The following is a 17942-nucleotide window of genomic DNA, read 5'->3' on the forward strand; positions in this document are numbered from 1 at the left end:
ATAAAAAACCCAATAATTCATTTTAAGTTTTAAATATATTCGGATGCAATATTTTTATTTTATTGCTTTCAATAAAGTATATCTAAATTTCAAAGTGGCATTTACGAAGAAAGAGTCGTATGATAATTCGCTTGTCAGTGTTATATTGTGCGTCTAGAAATATTGAAATGTGCGCTCTCATACATCTTAGAAGGCTATTTTCTGCCATTTTTTTTTCACTCACTGAAGTATCATTGACGATTTTAAGAAGTGCGGGAAGAATGGAACGGCGGCATGGACGCGAAGGACACCGCATGCTGCCGACTCTATATATAGACACCACTGCTAACCTGCTCAACCGGCTCAAGGTGCACATCGAGGCCAATGACATGTACACCCACAATATGATTGGTTTCAGAGCCGGCCTCTCGACACAGGACGCCATGAAGCTGATAAAGCATCAGATCATCGACCGGAGCACGGGAGATACCAGAGCCATCCTTGGACTAGACCTGCAGAAGGCGTTCGACAATATCTCACACGAGTTCATTCTCCAGTCTATTGCCGGCCTCGGGCTCGGGAAGAGGGCCTACGACTTCGTCCGATCCTTCCTTAGCCAGAGAACTGCCAAGCTCAAGATCAAAGGATACCTTTCGCAAGAGATCACCCTCGGTTCACGCGGCACGCCTCAGGGCTCAGTCATCTCGCCAACATTATTTAACATCGCAATGATCGGGCTTTCTATGGAGCTCGCGAAGGTTCAAGGAATCAACCATACTATCTACGCAGATGGCATCACCATCTGGTGCGTCGGCGGGAGCGACGGCCAAGTTGAAGCCACCACACAGAGCGCCATCGATGCGACCGAGCGTTTCCTCCGCCCCACTGGGCTCAGACGTTCTCCCTCAAAATCTGAGCTACTTCTCTACAAGAAAAGACCCAGAGGTGGCGGCCATCGTGATTGGAAACCGGCGTCCGAAAGCGAAATACGGCTTTTCACTGGTGACGGGTCTCCGGTGCCTACAGTGGACTCGCTCCGAATATTGGGGATGTATATCGAGTCTAACGGTTCCAATGGAACCGCACTTGAGAAAAATCACCGCCAAGACGGAGAGTGCCCTCGGCCTCATTCGGAGGATCGCCAACAGGCACCGGGGAATCAAGGAAGACAATCTCATCCGCATTATACATGCTTTTGTTCTCTGCCACCTTTCATACTCGGCTGCCATGCATAATTGGCATGTGGCTGAAAGGAACAAGCTCAATTCACTCATCAGAAAGGTTTTTAAGCTTGCCCTCGGCTTGCCTGCAAGCACCCACACCGAAAACCTGTTGAAGCTCGGAGTCCACAACACGCTCGAAGAGATTATCGAGGCACAAGAGCACTCACAGCTGCTCAGGCTATCCGGCACTCCGACGGGCCGCAAGATACTCGACGAGATCGGCCTCAATCCTGTCGACCAGTGCCCTGACGCCGTGCGGATTCCCAGCGACATCAGGTCTCAACTGCACATCGCACCCCTACCCAGCAATATGCACCCCGCAAACAATGTCGGCAGACGTCGGGCCAGGGGTACAGCTCTACTCGAGCATGTCCGCAATAACCACATTGAGGCAAGCTTCGTGGATGCCGCGGCATATGCCCAACAAGAGGCATTTGCCGTCTCCATCGTAGACTCCAATTCAAGGCTCACTTGCTGCGCTACGGTACGCACTTCGAGGCTCGTGGTAGCCGAACAGGTTGCAATCGCGCTGGCTGTGCTCGATGGTCGCAGAGAGGCAATGTATATTGATTCCAAGGCAGCCATTAAGGCCTACCAAACCGGTATGGTCTCCCCCCAAGCCCTCCGCATTCTCCAAAGCGCCAAAAGTATCTCTCCGCATTCTCTCTTTTGGTTTCCCGCTCATTTGGGGTTGATTGAGGGTTCTCACTCTAACCCTAACGAGGGCGCACACGAGGCCGCGCGAGGACTCACTGACCGCGCCGCCTCAGCAGTCCCTCAGCCCCGCGGGGAACCCTTGCTTACGTTTAATGAGATCACCAAGCACTACTATCTGTCAAGACGGGTCTTCCCCTTCCCGCACCCCGCCTTATGTAGGGCGCGGGCGGTTACCCTTCGACTTTTACAAGCCCGTGCGTACCCTAACCTCCCGGTTTTTCATGCCATATATCCTGAAAGATATCCCAGTGCGGACTGTCCTGCCTGTGGACTAAGGGCAACATCGGACCATGTGTTGTGGGAGTGTGAAGCCATCGGCTCCTCCTTCAGCGGGGATAGGTGGGCTGCGCTCTTGGGCAGCCCCGAACTCAACGACCAAACCCTGGCCGTCCAGAGTGCCCGCGATCGGGCCATCAAGCTCGGCTTGGCGGTCCCTACGTGGGACTAGCCGGGTGGCGCGGGGTCTCCCCTGCGTCTTCTCTGGACCGAAATAAAGTTACTTCACTCACTCACTGCTAAGATGGCTGTGTTGATGTTATGCCTGCTGTAGGTGTATAACGTTACACTTCGTTGATATTTATTCATAGGAAGTGATTGTTGTGAGCCATGCCTCCTTCTCCTGAAGAAACTTGCGCATGTGCCATGTGGACAACTCGATAGCACTGTGTGGCTTATTGTCAGTGGAAGGATTAAGTTTACTGCGTTTTTGAGCCACTTCAGTGCTTCTAACTGTTCGTAATTTTTAGTTCAGCGAACTGGAACTGAACCGGAACGAAATCGGAGCGCGTCGAACCCGAACCCTAACCAAACCGCGTTATTTTTTTTTTTTCGTCCCCCTGCTTTGACGCGAATACAAAGCATGGTAAACGGGCATTCTTGCATTCCGACCTCACTGGAATGCGGCCGCGATGGCCTGAAACAAATTGCTGACGTCATGCTAAACGACGCAACGACATAGCACTAAGCTACCCCGGCGGGTAGGGGCGTTAGTGTGAATCGCCAATTCTTAAGCTCACCCCGCGCTATATATATTTAGCTCAGGATCACCTGCGATTCGGTTACTTCCTGTTGATCAAAGGTATTCCAGAATCATATTACGCGGATTACTGTGCGTAAAGTTTGATATTTTCTATCGTGTGCCGCTCATGAACCCTACAACGCGGAACTATTTCCGTTTTTCCTTCCACTATCCTGACGTCAAACCTACGTAACCACCAACACAAGCGTCGAGTGGTGACCCGCATCCTTGTATGAACCACCTGTTACGTCTCAACATGCCAAAGGTAAATTCTTAGGTGTGTCTACACACGCCACAACCCGAACTTTACATAGTCAGCTTACGTTTACTTCAATTCATACTGCCACTACAGCTACGAGCCTTACACTTGTTGCAACATAACATGTTGCCCCTCAGAAATTCGACACATGTATAATCGCAGCCATGACAAGGGACACAACAAAATCTTTAATTGGCTTCCAGGTCATTGCAGCTTCAGCGGGAATGACCACGCCGACGAAGCCGCCCGATCTGCACATGAAAGTGGTCAGCGTGTCTTGATTCCGCTTTCGCAAAAAGACGCTGCGGCTGGGCTGCGACTGATGTCCCGTGAATGTACTTTGCCTCTGTGGGACTCGAACACTTTCACCATGTGTCGTTTGCGTTCGTTGTCTCCGGACATACGGATTCACCTACCGCATCGGTTACCACGACGTGAACAGACCATGCTCTACCGTCTGTGGCTAGGCGTTGCATTCACGAACTCGTATGCTTTCCTTATTCAATTGGCCAACAGCCCACGTGCGCCACATGCAACATCGATGAGACGCTCGCACATATTATCTGTGCCTGCCCGCGATATAGTGCTCAGAGACAAGTGCTGTGCAGAGTACTGGACCAGCTATCAAAACTGAAAGCTTTAGGTGAGTACTCCAACAGATCACCCACGATAAAGGCCTTGCTCGCGTTATTGAGGTTCCTGCGGTCTGTGGGGCTTCACGATAGACTGCAAGAACGCCGCCCCCTACCGCTCTGTAGTGTACGCGGTTTGGTCGTGCTCGTCTCTATTTCTTTCTATCTCCCCCTTCCGCTCTCTTTCTCTTTTTATCCCCCTTCACACGTCCCCCCGTGCAGGGTAGCCAACCGGAACGGCCTCTGGTTAACCTCCCTGCCTTTCTATGCATCCTTTTCTCTCTCTCTCTCTCTCTCTCTAACATGTTGCTATTGCATACATTGCTTCGCCCTTATGGCGCAACTGTGATAATTTTTTAGGGCCAGGAGCCAAGGTTGCGACATGGTCATCTTGCGCCAGAAGTCGTCACGTTAGAGCACGTTGCTGTCATCATTCGTGAAATCTCTAGCAAAAATTGATGACTTCGGCGACGGCTTGTGGGTCTTCGGCTAATAACATTCGAAAAGCGTCGTTCGCTATTCATATAAGGATTTGATGGATCTTATGTGACCTGATCGTTGATGAATTTATGCGCTTGCACATATTGACGACTTCCAATATAATTCGTGAAAACTTCGGCAAACCTCGTTTGAAATGAAGCCTACTCGGTCATGTCTGATTATTAGCAGCACCACAAATTTGTGACACCAGTCAAGTAAAAAATTGCACTGTTAAGCTCAGTGACGTTCTCTTCCCAACGTCTTAGTCGCCATTTCCGCGGAATATCGCTGTATCCCGCTGGAACAGACGATGTCCGGAGGCTGGGAAATATTTTCATGGCTACAGCCTGCATTGTTGACGTTGGCAGCAAGGCGCGGCTTTGCTGCTTCCGCTTTGAAGTGCACCCCACACCTTCACCAAATTAAAAGGTGATATTGACAGGTGTACTCGTTTATCTGGTGATCGCGTTTCATCGTGTAACAAACGTTATCGCTCAGCGCAGGGTGCACCTTCATGTATTACTCTGCAACCTTCGATGACTGATGTACAAAAGCCGACGCGCTTGACCCGCTGATTAGATTTTCAACGATCGCCGACCGTGTTCGCCGCAATTGCTGTCTTTAACCGTAACTTGCTTTTGTGGGCACAAGTTCGCCCAGTAAAAAAGTTAGTTTCGTCATTCACAGTTTTACCGCTGTGTTTTTCACCGTCACTATCACGTGACAATATATTTATCAGGAGCAGCTTGGCCGCAGAAAAGCAGTTCACGCCAGGACAGTGAGCTGATCTGTCACGTCGTCCGGGCTGGTAATCAGGGCTGCTCCCTTTGTCATCTCCGCGTCCACCGAATATTGTCTGTGTTCATCATTACAAAATGCACATTTGAGGCTGTCTAGAAGCGATGTTACTGGTCATTGTATAGCCTCATTACATTCATACTTCACGTGTGACTGACAGCTCGTTACCATGGCCCTCGCGCTCTGCAGCCATACATTGTCTTTGTGCCAACAAAATTAATTCATAATCATCAAGTAAGGCTCGTAGTTCCAGGGGCAGTATAAGCGGCAGTAAGAGTTCGCTAACTATATGACCATTGCGCCACGTGCACAAAGACAAACAAGAACAACCCTGAACGTGAGCTCTCACCGTCACGACGCTGGTGGGATGAGCGCCGACACCGCACGCGTCCTCGTCCGACACGTGTCAAGTCCTTGTCCACTCGTTTCACCATTTTCAGCTGTTGCGCGTCTCGAAACATCCCGTGACATCCATCACGAATCATGAAGACAGCACGCATGAAGCCACCAGCCTTCTCTGCTCACCCTTGCATGCTCACCCTAATCTTTTTTTTTCTTGTATGTCACATTGCGCGCCTTTTTTTTAATGTACTACTGCTCCTTGTGCTCAACACAAGTAATGAACCACAGGAATCAATAACATAATGCATTGCCTATATTACCAATACACAGCGTAAAAATTACGGCAGAGCTAATCTGTGATGACTATAGAGGATTATAATGCGAATAGCAATCGAGTAATGCAATGAAAGGTGATGTTCCTGAAGTGACGTTTATTTAATACGCGTAATGGTAATTACGAGACTTTCTTTGCTTCGGTTATATGCAACTTATTCCGATATCGTCTCACTTTGCTATGGCACTCCCTCGCCAAGTTCATATCAACGAGCATGTAGGCATGACGACGACTGCACGATGCAGACGTATTGACGACTCGATAGCCAAAAAAAAAAGGAATTCTATCAATCGAACAACGAAAGCGCATGATGACGACGGCATCAGAACATGAGATGCCGTTATTTCTGACTACCATAAAATAACGACATCGGGACGATGATGACATGCGGACAATGAAATAACGCCGACTATAGTGACGACGACAGTATGACGACAACCAGATGAAGCGCGAATGACGACGATGGCATGGCCAAGACGGCCCGACGGCAGTAAGACAACGAATGCATAATGGGGAATGTGGGGCGATGACGTAATGGCGACGATGGCATGGCAACAGCGGCACGCATAATCACGATTGAATGACGACAGCACGGTTACGGTACAATGACGAACAAAAAATGACACCGATAAATCGACGAACGTGTTATGGCGACGATGGCGTGACGACAATGGGATGAGGACACTGAACTGAAGGCAATGGCGAAACGACAACATGACGACGATGGCATGGTGACAAGGGTTTGACGACGACGGCGCGTGACGAGAGTTGACGACGAAGTTGCAGTGATGACGATGAAGCAACCGCGACGGCATCCCGACGACGGTACGACAATGGCTGTATGGCAACGATGGAGTGAAGATTATGGAATGACAATGGCATGAGGGCAATTAAATGACAAATGTATGATGGCAATGACATGACGACGACTGTATAACGAGATATGTACGATGACGATGGTATGAGTAGAATGACGAAGATGCAGTGACAATGACGAGGGTCTGACGATGGAGGCATAATAGTGTCTGTTGGGAGACAAAGCTATGACAAGGGTGGCATAATCACGATTGAATTACCACTGTGTAATTACAATATTAGGACGAAGAAAGATTGACGTCGATGGAACGAAGAGGGTGGTATGACAATGACTGCACGACGACCATGGCACGACAATACTGACGCAATGAAAATGCTAGAACGACAGCGTGACGACGGCGGCATGACGACGACCGTGCGACGACGATGGTGTAACGATGACGGCATGACAAGAGTCGGATGACAAAGCTGTAATCATTAAGATGCAACTACCGCGACGGCATCATGACCTCGAACACATATCTATGACCCAATCTATTAGACAAAGTGGACCAGTGAGTCGGAGTCGACGCCATGACGACGACAGCATTAAGAGAGTCAGATCATGACGCTGGAATGAAGACGATTGAACAACAACGACGGAAGCAGTATGGCGGTGTGACAAAGAATGCGTGACGACTGCGTGACAGGGATGGCGTGACGACGATGCCATGACAAGCGTCGGAATACAAAGCTGGAACGACGGTGATGCAATTACCACGAAGATATCACGACTGTAAGGCCATAGCCGTAGCCTAGTAGCCAAAGCCGTTAGATAACTTGGGTCACTGGCTCAGAATGGAAGGCGTGACGACGGCGGCATGACGAGAGTATATTACGAAGCTGTCATGACATAGGTATAATTAAACAGTTGAAATCATGACATTGATATAATTAAAACAGTTGAAATAATGAAAGAATGCTATTCGCAGTAATAAACAATATATATATATATATATATATATATATATATATATATATATATATATATATATTTCAAAACGTCCATTTAAAAGAAAAAAATGCAGAAAGCGAGTGGGTGGAGCCCCTAGTCCAGGGCCCCACTGGCTTGAGCGGTCCGCCGTGCTTGGTCGAGGAGCGCTAGTTGCATCTCCCGATCCTCGCTGCCGAGACAAGTCTCCCACTGCTCCCTTCCGGAAAGTTTGCCGGCTATTTTCGGTGTACTAATTTTGGGTGGCCTGTTCTGGTAGTGCCACGTAATGTGGGCGAGAGCTGGCCGGCCTCCGCACCAAGGACAGCGAACGCTGTACAGCGTTGGGTGAATGGCATTTTTCAAATAAAGGTTTGGAAATGTGTGCGTCTGTATTCGGCGCCAGTCATAAGAGTCCTGCCTGGATAGGTCAGGGTGTGGTGGACTGTACTTTCTTCGCTCGCGCCGCTGGTGCTCAAGGATGTCTCGTGGTAAAAAGGGGTTTTCGTCAGAGTGGTCGGCCGCTCGGTTGACAAAAGCACGAGCTGCGCCGTGCGCTCTCTCATTGCCCTCGAGTCCTGCGTGACCCGGGCACCAGATGATCATGTGTTTCTGCGTTAGGTTGGATCCTAATAGGTGAGTGGTGCTGTGTGGTAGCCTCCCGGTGAGGAATAGTCTACATGCGACTTGGGATTCTGTAAGAGTTATCGACGATTGTCCCAGAGCGTCCTTAGTTTTAATAGCTAGCGCGATGGCTGAAGCTGGAACGAAAAGTATTTTCAACTGCAAGTGCCAATAAGAGGAACCACGTGGTAATATGGCTATTACTCTTCTGTGTTTGATGCCGAAATCATAACCCACAAACAATTATTTTGTTTGTACAGCACTAAAAAACAATACACCCCACAGGCCGCTGAAAGTCATCGGTCGAGTATTCCTCGGCGAATAAGCCTTCAGTCTCTGCAGCACTTCTTCGCTTTGCGGCAGCGACACCCCGTCTGATGTCGCCTGTTCTGAAGAAGAAAAGAGGCGCAGGCGTTTTCGGAAACAGGTCGTATTATATATTTCTTGAAACATGTACAGCAGCAGCTCCTCCCCACGAGGACTCCAGAGAAGGGAGAGGTGGGGATCGCGCTGAGCAACGCGTGCCTCGAACAGCACCTAAAGCACTTTGCTGGGGGCAGCCATGGGTGACAAGTAACTCTTCAGGGTGCAGCGACCGAATTCCACGTGTCATATGACTGTTTTTCTTTAGGTTTTACGCTGTTGTGCGCCATAGTGTCACTGCAAGTCTGTCCTACTGGAACCGTTTTGTCACTTGGCAGTCTTACTGCCAGCCGAAAGGCCGATATATCCGTGTGTCTTTCACATTGTTCGCCTTTCGACCCCTTCAAGGTCGAGAGTATAATATAAACGTCAAGCAGGTAACTATAATCGTTTCTGAGAGGTTTTGCTACTTCACTGGTAGCCGTGCGAATAGTTAATGAGATAAAAACCAAAACGCCAGGAACAACAGTTGCAATACAAGGTCCACGTGCCATCCATGTAGTCACGCAGTGCGTAACGTAGCCAGAATAACCTCGCCAGCTAGGACTCTAGCCTTAACTTTACTCTAATTCATGAGCTTAAATATGGGCAACAGCAATTCAACAGGCCGAACTGCAGTTTTCAAGACAGGTTCGCATAGCACAAAATTTAGACAGTAAATGTGGGAGCACCACCGAGTGTATCGACAACGATAGTGACATTATTTCTGCGGAAAGGTCGAACCTACTTTATTCGACGACAACCTCGTTTGCCAAGCACCGTTCAATGCGCTGGACGCCTGCGTCTAGTGAAGTAGATCAAAGCAAGTTGTGCTTTCATTATGCCATAACACTAATGGCCCGAACCAATGTATGGCCCCGAACCAACAGTCCATTGACAACCTTAGTGACACATGACACCTTAACTTTGTTTTTGTAGATCCGGCACGTTTAGAAGCCGAAGTTCACGTAACTATGAAAACCCGACGCGGCACCCAGAATGGTCCTTTCAGCCATTCAATGCCGGAGACAGCTCCTGCCTTCAACCATACCCCAAGCAGAGGATTACTTACAAACAAAACCAGGGTAGATATGACCAAATAGATTAAAGTGGTGGAGGCATGGTTGGTACCACGAGTGACGTGATCTGTCATAAAGGAAATTATAGGCAGCAGTTTTTAGCAATAAAGTTGTCCTTCCCGTCATTCTTACTTTCTTTAACAATATACATCGCTCATTAAATCCCACCCCTAGTAAGATTACCTAGAAACTTCACCTTGTAGACTAAGCAACTTCCTGTGAGTCTGCAGCTTAGCAAATTGCCTTTGTGTGAAATGATACCTTTGCGCACCACAGAAAGTAGCTGGAACTCAAATCTCGCCATTTTAGCTGTCCTCATTTCTATAACTATTGCGTGCTACAGTCACCACTTAACGAGGACTGCGTGTTCAATACCAGTACCACGTCACTCGCTTCGTGAGGTTGGTGAACGCCTGATATTTCAACTACAAAAATAAATATTGGCTAAGCTCGCTAACACTCATCATTGTGCTTGGGCGCGCCTGGTAACTGTTCGGGTACACGTATGATATACTTACTCTGTACTCTTCTTTAAAGCGCTTTGTTGTCCCTTTCTTAAAGTCTTGTGGGTTCCTTGCAGTAACCTCACATATCATTAATCACCAACTGGCCTACACCCAGACTGTGATATGTATTTCAGCATCGCACGCGTGACGACGCATTTGGGACAAATTATTCCTTAGCTGACTTCCATACAATCAGCGCCTGTGACACGAGAGTCAACCTTAAACAAAATAAAAGAAGATGCATGAGTGGAAAGCTGTGTCACAGTACCGACCTAATTATGGCTACCTCGAGACATGTGCATCCATGAAGTTCGCAATAATACATTAAATTTTCAAGGGCGAGTCATCAAGGGCTGTGCGGCAGCAAGTTTCAAACATTAATTTGCGGGGTAAGCTCACTGCTGTAAATATCACAAGTATGCAAAAAAGTGCACAAACGTTCACGTAAAGCTCCTGTACTGTCTCGTGTATTGTTATGACTCGGCATTCGTACTTCTAAACACCATATTGCAGTTTGTAAAGAGAAAGCGAACTAGCCTCCTGCCACCTGTTTTAGCTTCAATTATAAAGCTTTCTTCTAATTCGTTCTTCTTGTCACCACCACAATCTGCTTATGTGTCAGATAACCACCACCTACGTGTACGTGTTTATCGCTGTTAAGGGACGGTTGAAGGCGAACGCAGTGCTCCGGGGCGCCCCCATGCGGACACAAGAGGCAAACACTCAACGAGAGACGCACAACAGCAGCAGTAGCAGCAGCGCTTTTGCATAAAAACACTCGGAAAAACTTTGACACTGTACATATGTTTCTGATATGTATGCTTTAGGACACCAGAGAAAAAAACTAGAGCGTGGACCGCGAAAAAAAGTTGCGCGGCGGGAGGCGCGCGTATCACAAGGAGGCGCCCCCGGGGACAGGAGGGGGACACGACACACGAGCAGGGCACCGACAACTTAGCGCGCGGCGGCCACGTAGGGACCACCCTCCGCGACTTGTGGGAGTTTCGGGGAGCGCCAATACGCAATCACTTCACTGCCACAGAAAGTGCGAGGAACATTTAGCCCTTCAAGTCTAGGTACCATCATAGGTGAGAATGCCCGCGAATTTCGAAGAACACTCGTATTCAGATGACTTGGAACAAAGAAGGCATTACATAGATATCAAAGACCCGGAGGATTGCACCCTACTGATTAGCGAAATTTGCAGGTCTAGAGGCAGAAAGAGGTGTCATGAACGGTCGCATCTGGGTGACGTAGTTGCGAGGTGCATCTTCTACACTTAACTTCTCGGAACACAGGCTGAAATTAGCACCACTTTGCTTGGCAGGAAGCCTTTCTTGGTCGCTCAGTTCGTGTAGCCCATGCCTATTTAGTTTCTTGTCTGCTCACTCCACGTAGAACACCAAATTAGGCATGAGTGTTGCGCTGACAAAGATTCTTATATAATACGTATTCGTGGTCACTAAAGTCAATAACCAGCGCTGGACACTGTACTAGGACTAACTGTACCAAGGTCGTGAGCAAGGTTGCCCGTGAAAATCCTTTGTACAAAAATATACAATGCTTCGGGAGATTTTGATATCCGCTCCCAAGGGCGAGCAGAAAGGAAGTACACCAACTTTTCTGCGGGATCAAGTGCACACCATGAGGTGCCTTAGCTGCAACGTTTGGTTGAAATCCAACATTTTAGCACGATGGTGCAGTTCTGTAATGCGCCTGTAAAGCTCATCGGGACATTGATCATAGCCCTTTCTTTTGTGGAGCCTTCAAAGTACCCCTCATTCCTTTTTCTAAAATTATCAGCTTTTCTTTAAGCAAAGGACGTTCTTTTCATTGCAAACACTCCAGAGACACATTTTCATTTTCATTTAGGCAGTATCTTTCCCAGGCCGTAATTCTTGATCTTCTGCTGGAGTCATCCATGCTGAAATCCTTTATGGTTTCAAGAAAGATTACGAGCGCAAGGGGCAAGGCTCTCTTGTAGCAACCTCTTCTGAGCATGTGCATACAATTATGCTACAATCCATCAACAAAAAGTACTTTGACAACTCCAGCACGATATCGCTGTTCTTCATGGCCGACAGACTGATATTTCAGACAGAGTTGGCTGTTTTTGTTCGCACCTCTGTTCGCCTTGCATGACACCACTAAGATTCTTTAGGATTTGTCATAATTTATAGTTCCCTCGCATGTTCCGCTGCTGTGAGTGATCGCGAATAAGCGCTCCAGAACACAGCACTCTCCCCAGTGCAGCCTGCAGCCATACATAGCAAATGAGCAACTGGATGGCTGAAATGAAACGTCATCACACCCTGTGGTAAAAGGAAGTGGGACCCTGATTACTCGACAACTTCCAGCACGATATCGCTGTTCTTCATGGCTGACAACAATGTTCTCGGCAGGTGACATCACGGGGTGACAAAAGAAAACAAATACATGTGCACCCTGCAGATGAACAAGGAGAAAACAGCGCCAAGCGAGGACCTATACTTTATCACCAAGGTTGCGATGTTGTGCCCCGTATTTCATACATCTTCAGAACAAAGTGTTCCTCCATTTTCTAGCAGTTTCTTTCAATAAACGGCATAGATACACCAGAAACATGCTAGCACGGTCATCGCCGCCTTATTTGTACCCGTATTTCTGTACGTCGTGCCACAGTGAACAGTTAGGGTTCCTGATAAAATTATTTCTTTCAAAAACTCGCACTCTTACGATCCTCACTCAGTTCAGCATAGATCCTTTATTTACGCAAGGAATTCAGACTGCTTTTGAATATCACCCGTCCGCATCACATGATACAAACGAAGATGCCTTTTTTTTAAAGGTTCGCTCTGAACTATCAGCACGAACCTGATTCGCAATTTGGACCAAACTGCAGCGTGATAAATGCACCCAATTCAGCAATCTCCTCACTTCCGTCTTGGTCCTGCACACACAAAAGATAGCGCATGGCAGGACAAACAGAAATACGTGCATCTGAGGCCGGCTGTCCTGACGCGTCTTTTCGTCGTTGTACGCAAAATCACGTACGTTTTCTCTAAATGCACAAGACAGATCTAACTGTCGGGCTCAACACGTTTAAGTGCTTATCGACAAATGACCAATGCTCTCAAGAGGCGGGAGACAACTGCGCACCCTCATGTAATCGAACAATTCAAATGCCACCGATAGTAACGCCGCCCGGGCGAAAGCACTCTCGCAATGCGCCCAGAAAGCAAGAATGCCCGTTAACGCATACCGTACATCAGATCAGCACGCTCACACCACCAAACACATTTACAGCCCATCCTCGTCGGTGACCACAAAGTTTCCGGAAAACCTTTTCCTTAAGCGTTCCTCTTAAGTAAGCGACGTATTTCACTCTCACTGATGCGCTAAATCTAAAATGCATCACAACTTCACTCTCATTGACTTTCCTGGACGGGAGGCGGGAAAGAAAACGAGAAGACAGCAGTTTCTGCTGTTTCGGCTAAGTGCCATAAGTAACAAAGTGTAAGTGGTCTCCGTGCGCAGGTGGGGAAAAAAAACCAACAACCTCGCAAACGGACAACTTTACAAGCCTCGAGGTGCAAGCGACACTGCAGGACAGTTTTAAGGCCTTATTCTTAACACGTGTGTTTGTTCTTGTTTTCTGTTTTCGTATATGTTTAAGCACTGCAGAATTCGACCTCGATTCCTCCATAACAGAGAACCACATGCAGAACTGACAAAGAGAAACTTCAAGAGTCAACAACTCACTCCCGCACCAAAGCGGGCATCACAAATGGCTGAAAACATGGCTGAACACCTTGTTCGTGGCCACCAAAAACACCGGTGCGCTTCAGCCCACGGCCGTACGCCTAGAACAATACACAGTAGCGTCACTTTACTGACATGTCGCATAGCCACACCCGGTATAACCGCGTTTAAAGAATGCAACGAAGGAATCTTCGTGCGACGGCCAAACCTATCGACGCCACACGAGACCCGAAGGAATCCCGTGGCCCAAATGGTGCATCTCTGCGGATGTGATACAAGCTTTACACCTGCATTCTGTACATTTCGTACTCGCAGTTAGACCACACCCTTGAGGCCGTACATATCCGCCGTCCCGCGCGAATACATTCTTTCTCTCGGAATAAAAATAACCAACCCTAGTTGAGGAGACCCGTTCCACTAAGTGGTGGAGGTCCACGAAAAGGACATTGGTAAATGGTAAAGACCCTAGTAGCACGCGTACTTCCCGCACCTTTGCTGGAATCGAACGGGCTAAGTGTAGTCAGAAGCCTCCGTTCATCTTTTCCCTGATCTCCCCCGTCCGTGTCATCCCAAAAAATACCCCTAGAATTCATCAAATGCATGTATAGTTTCGATAATATGGGTATTATATACTATGGATAAAAATATGACAGACAACGCGGTGACAGTGCAGTCCGGCAGTTAGACGGGCTAGAAGAGCCAGAAAAATATAGGCCCTCGCACGTTCCTGCTCTTCATTTTCTCGCAGCAAAACGCCAAGTTGTTGACTACAAAGCGAGGAGCTCGGCCAATGGAGGGCTTCTAGCGTCGCGCGCATGTCTGCTCGCCACTGCGACAGTGCACTACCATCGCGTTGCTCTCTGCACCTCTGAGTAGTCTTGCCGTAGGCCTCGCGCCCCTTTATCTACATGGATAAGCGTCCGACGTTCGAATCCTTGTTTCCCCAATTGCCCGGGCGCCTGAAAATGCGCTTCGGCTCTTCGCCATCACATCCTTATGGAAGTTTACGTGCCCTGTGGTGTCTATTTCCGCAAGGAAATTATTTACGACTCGCTTCCGTTTTTCTTCAGTGGCAGCTTGTTTCACGTGACCCTTATATGCAGCCACAACGACCTGACGCACCCACAGGCACGCCTCGGGAGTGCGGTTTTGGCACGAAGCTACCGCACGTTGTTTGTCCAAAAATTGTCGCACCCAGCTGTAGCCGTCTTAATCTCGAACGCAATTAGGATTTCTCGCCCTACGCAAATACATCGTGGGTAGTGCGCTGCAAACTATTTGTTTTTTGCCTGCAGTGCCCACTACGTTGTAATAAATTAATACCATGATCGTCCATTCAAATACCATTCGTGGGCGCCATTCGTTGAAATTCCAGCTTCTTGAAATTTCACATTGCAAAGGCCCGCAATCAACCGCACAAAGCTCTTACCTAAAAACTTCCAACCAACACATCTTACACCTGCCATGGTTCTGGTGTGTGAACGCATCTGCTTGCGTGAAGACCGAGCTCACGAGGCAGCGATGCGCTTGGGTCCACTTGTTTCACAGGACGCAAGGGTGAAATCATTTGTCGGAAGACCTTCTGACCATAACGCTGGGAAATGCTGTAGAGCTGTGGTGAAACTGTCGCGTGCACTTGTACTGCTATTTGAAACGGCTGCAGATGGTGCTGTGCCTAAGCCCTTCAATCCTGTGGCGCAGCAAAAAAAAAAGGAGGAGGAGGATAAAAGCTAGTTGGGACATTCTCGAAACGAATGAAACCTACCTAATCGAGCGGCTTGCGCTTCTTTACCACGTAGGTTGATATTTCTTGTCTGGAAGACGCCATGACGGACAGCACTGCTCTGAAGTTTAAGATAAGCCGACCGGTTCAAGTCCAACTGCTGTTGACCGGCTCTTTCAAAGCACATTCTTACGGTATTAATGTTAGAATTCACAGTAATGAGCTATCGTAGTAGCCACGCATATTTACATTCTGTTGACCGATCATTGCTTCTACCGTGGGCCTTATTCCTTTCTTTGTTCTAGTTTTTTTTTTATTTCCGTTGTGCTGCTTCTTCGCTATATCAAGGGCTGTGTCGCTCACAGTCTACTGTTTCGTCCTTTTTGTGTGCTCTTGACATAAAGCAAGGGTACTTTTTACATCACCATCTTTACCGGGAATTAGCTGCTAGTTATTTCACCGGAAAAAATGAAATATGCGCGAACCGCGTGCGACATTGTGAAATTACGCGGTGAAAATTTTATTATTTGATGACCCTAGAAAGGAACTTAGTGTATTCCGGAACAAAACATTTCTCAACTTTCTTTTTTCCGAAGGAGTACGTACGTTGCATGTGTCATGTCCTAACCTAAATTACCAATGCCCGCAGCTTATCTTTCTTCTTTAGTACGCAGGGTTAATCAACGCGAGCAGTGATTTAACCAGCATAAACAAGTACAGTGTACTGCAGTAGTGTTAGAAACACAAAATACTGGCAACATATTTTAGACCTCGCAACACAATTGCGAATTGTGTCGGCTGTAACAATCAGACTTCTGTTATGCCAACTGGACGTCCTCAGTAGGCTCATCCTCTGCAAATCAGGGATGGATGAACATGGACAGATCCGCAATTTAGTGACAAAACTGCAAATTTCTTGAAAAGGAATCCAAATGGCAGCTATTAGCAGCAAGCACCGATCTGCAAGCACCGATTGCAGCCAGAGTTAGCGTTGCTGCTGTTACAGCCCGCAACACATAACTGTATTGTTCGCTAATCGTTCGCAGTGCGATACTTAGCAGCGAAGAAAAGCTGTTGAATCGTTTGTACTTCAACGTTATCGCAGCCCTGAGGGGACAGTCGAGACCAATTTCGGGCAGCATACCGCACCAAACGGCAAAGCCTGGCCGAAGATCAAGCCAGGCTTCTGCAGCGAGACAACGGGTTACCATGAACTCCCGAAGCGGTCCTTTTTTCTCCTCCATTTGCCTTTGCATTTGTTCGCAAGCTTTTGTGTTCATTGAAGGCATACTGCTCGCTTCACTGCGCGTTTGAAATCGCGAGAATGCCTTGCGCGTGGACTGACCTCGACGGAAATGTGACCTATCTGTTCGCGTGAAAACAGCTACTCTTCAGCACGCTCTCTTCGAAAGAAAACTTTGTGTGCAGAAGTTGTGCGGTTACTAAAAAAAATAAGCACGTTCGCGAGGAAAGTTGTTAGAACTAGGGATTCCAGTGAGCAGTCCGAGATCGTGAATTCGCAGAGATAAAAGGGAGATCAAAAAACACGCGCCGAAACCATTTGCGTCGTTCCTTCTGCCTGTGTATAGCGGCTCGTCGAATGAACCTTCGAGCAGCGAAACGATGCGACGAAATTCTCTGGCACCCACTCTGTCTAACGCTCAGTAGAAGGTAATGTTTTCACTGCGCGGTAAGACACACAAACGTATAGGTGTCTCAACGTGCGACCCATCTGGCCGCGCCAGCTTTGCAGAAACTCATTTTCCGAGCGTTCCTCGGGAGCTCGGGACTCCTGCCACTTGAGAGTGGCTCGAGTTTTCCGTCAACCGTTTCGAAACCATGCTGATAATACCGAAGACCCACGACTCGTGCCACAACGTCGGCAGTAGTAGGGCCCGCCGGTTCTCTCCCCGCCGACCAGTGAGCTCCTCGCCCGCGCGGCCGCTACGGCAGCGGCTACGGATTCGGCTGGAGCGCGTGCCAGCGGGCCACAGCCCGGCGAGGGTTGGACAGCATGTCCCTCCAGTGCCGCTGGCCTTCCTCGGTGACGTCGGCACCGCCGGGTCCGAGCTGGAAGCCGCCCAGCGACGTGGAGCACGAGACGCCCGACGAGCCGTGTCGCCACACGTGCACGCAGAGCTGGGCGCGCGAGAGCTGCTCCTCGGATACGTCGAAGCTGAGCGCCTCGTTCCAGGCCGGCTGGGCGGTGCCTTTCTTCACGCTTGTCTTGCGCTTCTTGGGCTTGCGTTCGCCGCAGCTCAGGCTCACCTTGACGTACGTGTCTGCAACGCGCGCGGGC

General features: G+C 48.5%; 2 protein-coding genes across 2 annotated transcripts in view; one reads left to right on the forward strand and one right to left on the reverse strand.

Annotated features, from left to right (window-relative positions):
* The window catches only part of LOC126544291 (juvenile hormone acid O-methyltransferase-like), a 177196-nt gene that overhangs the window by 125900 nt on the left and 33354 nt on the right, over positions 1 to 17942 (forward strand). The window lies entirely within an intron of this gene.
* LOC126544288 (synaptotagmin-5-like) overlaps positions 8607 to 17942 on the reverse strand; it is a 45561-nt gene continuing 36225 nt past the window's right edge. Inside the window, exon 7 of the mRNA XM_050191548.3 lies at positions 8607 to 17925. Within this exon, the coding sequence (XP_050047505.1) occupies positions 17600 to 17925 (326 nt within the window). The 3' untranslated portion in view covers positions 8607 to 17599. The remainder of the gene's footprint in view (positions 17926 to 17942) is intronic.

This window comes from Dermacentor andersoni, chromosome 10 (genome assembly GCF_023375885.2).
Source record: "Dermacentor andersoni chromosome 10, qqDerAnde1_hic_scaffold, whole genome shotgun sequence".
Classification (NCBI taxonomy): Eukaryota; Metazoa; Arthropoda; class Arachnida; order Ixodida; family Ixodidae; genus Dermacentor; species Dermacentor andersoni.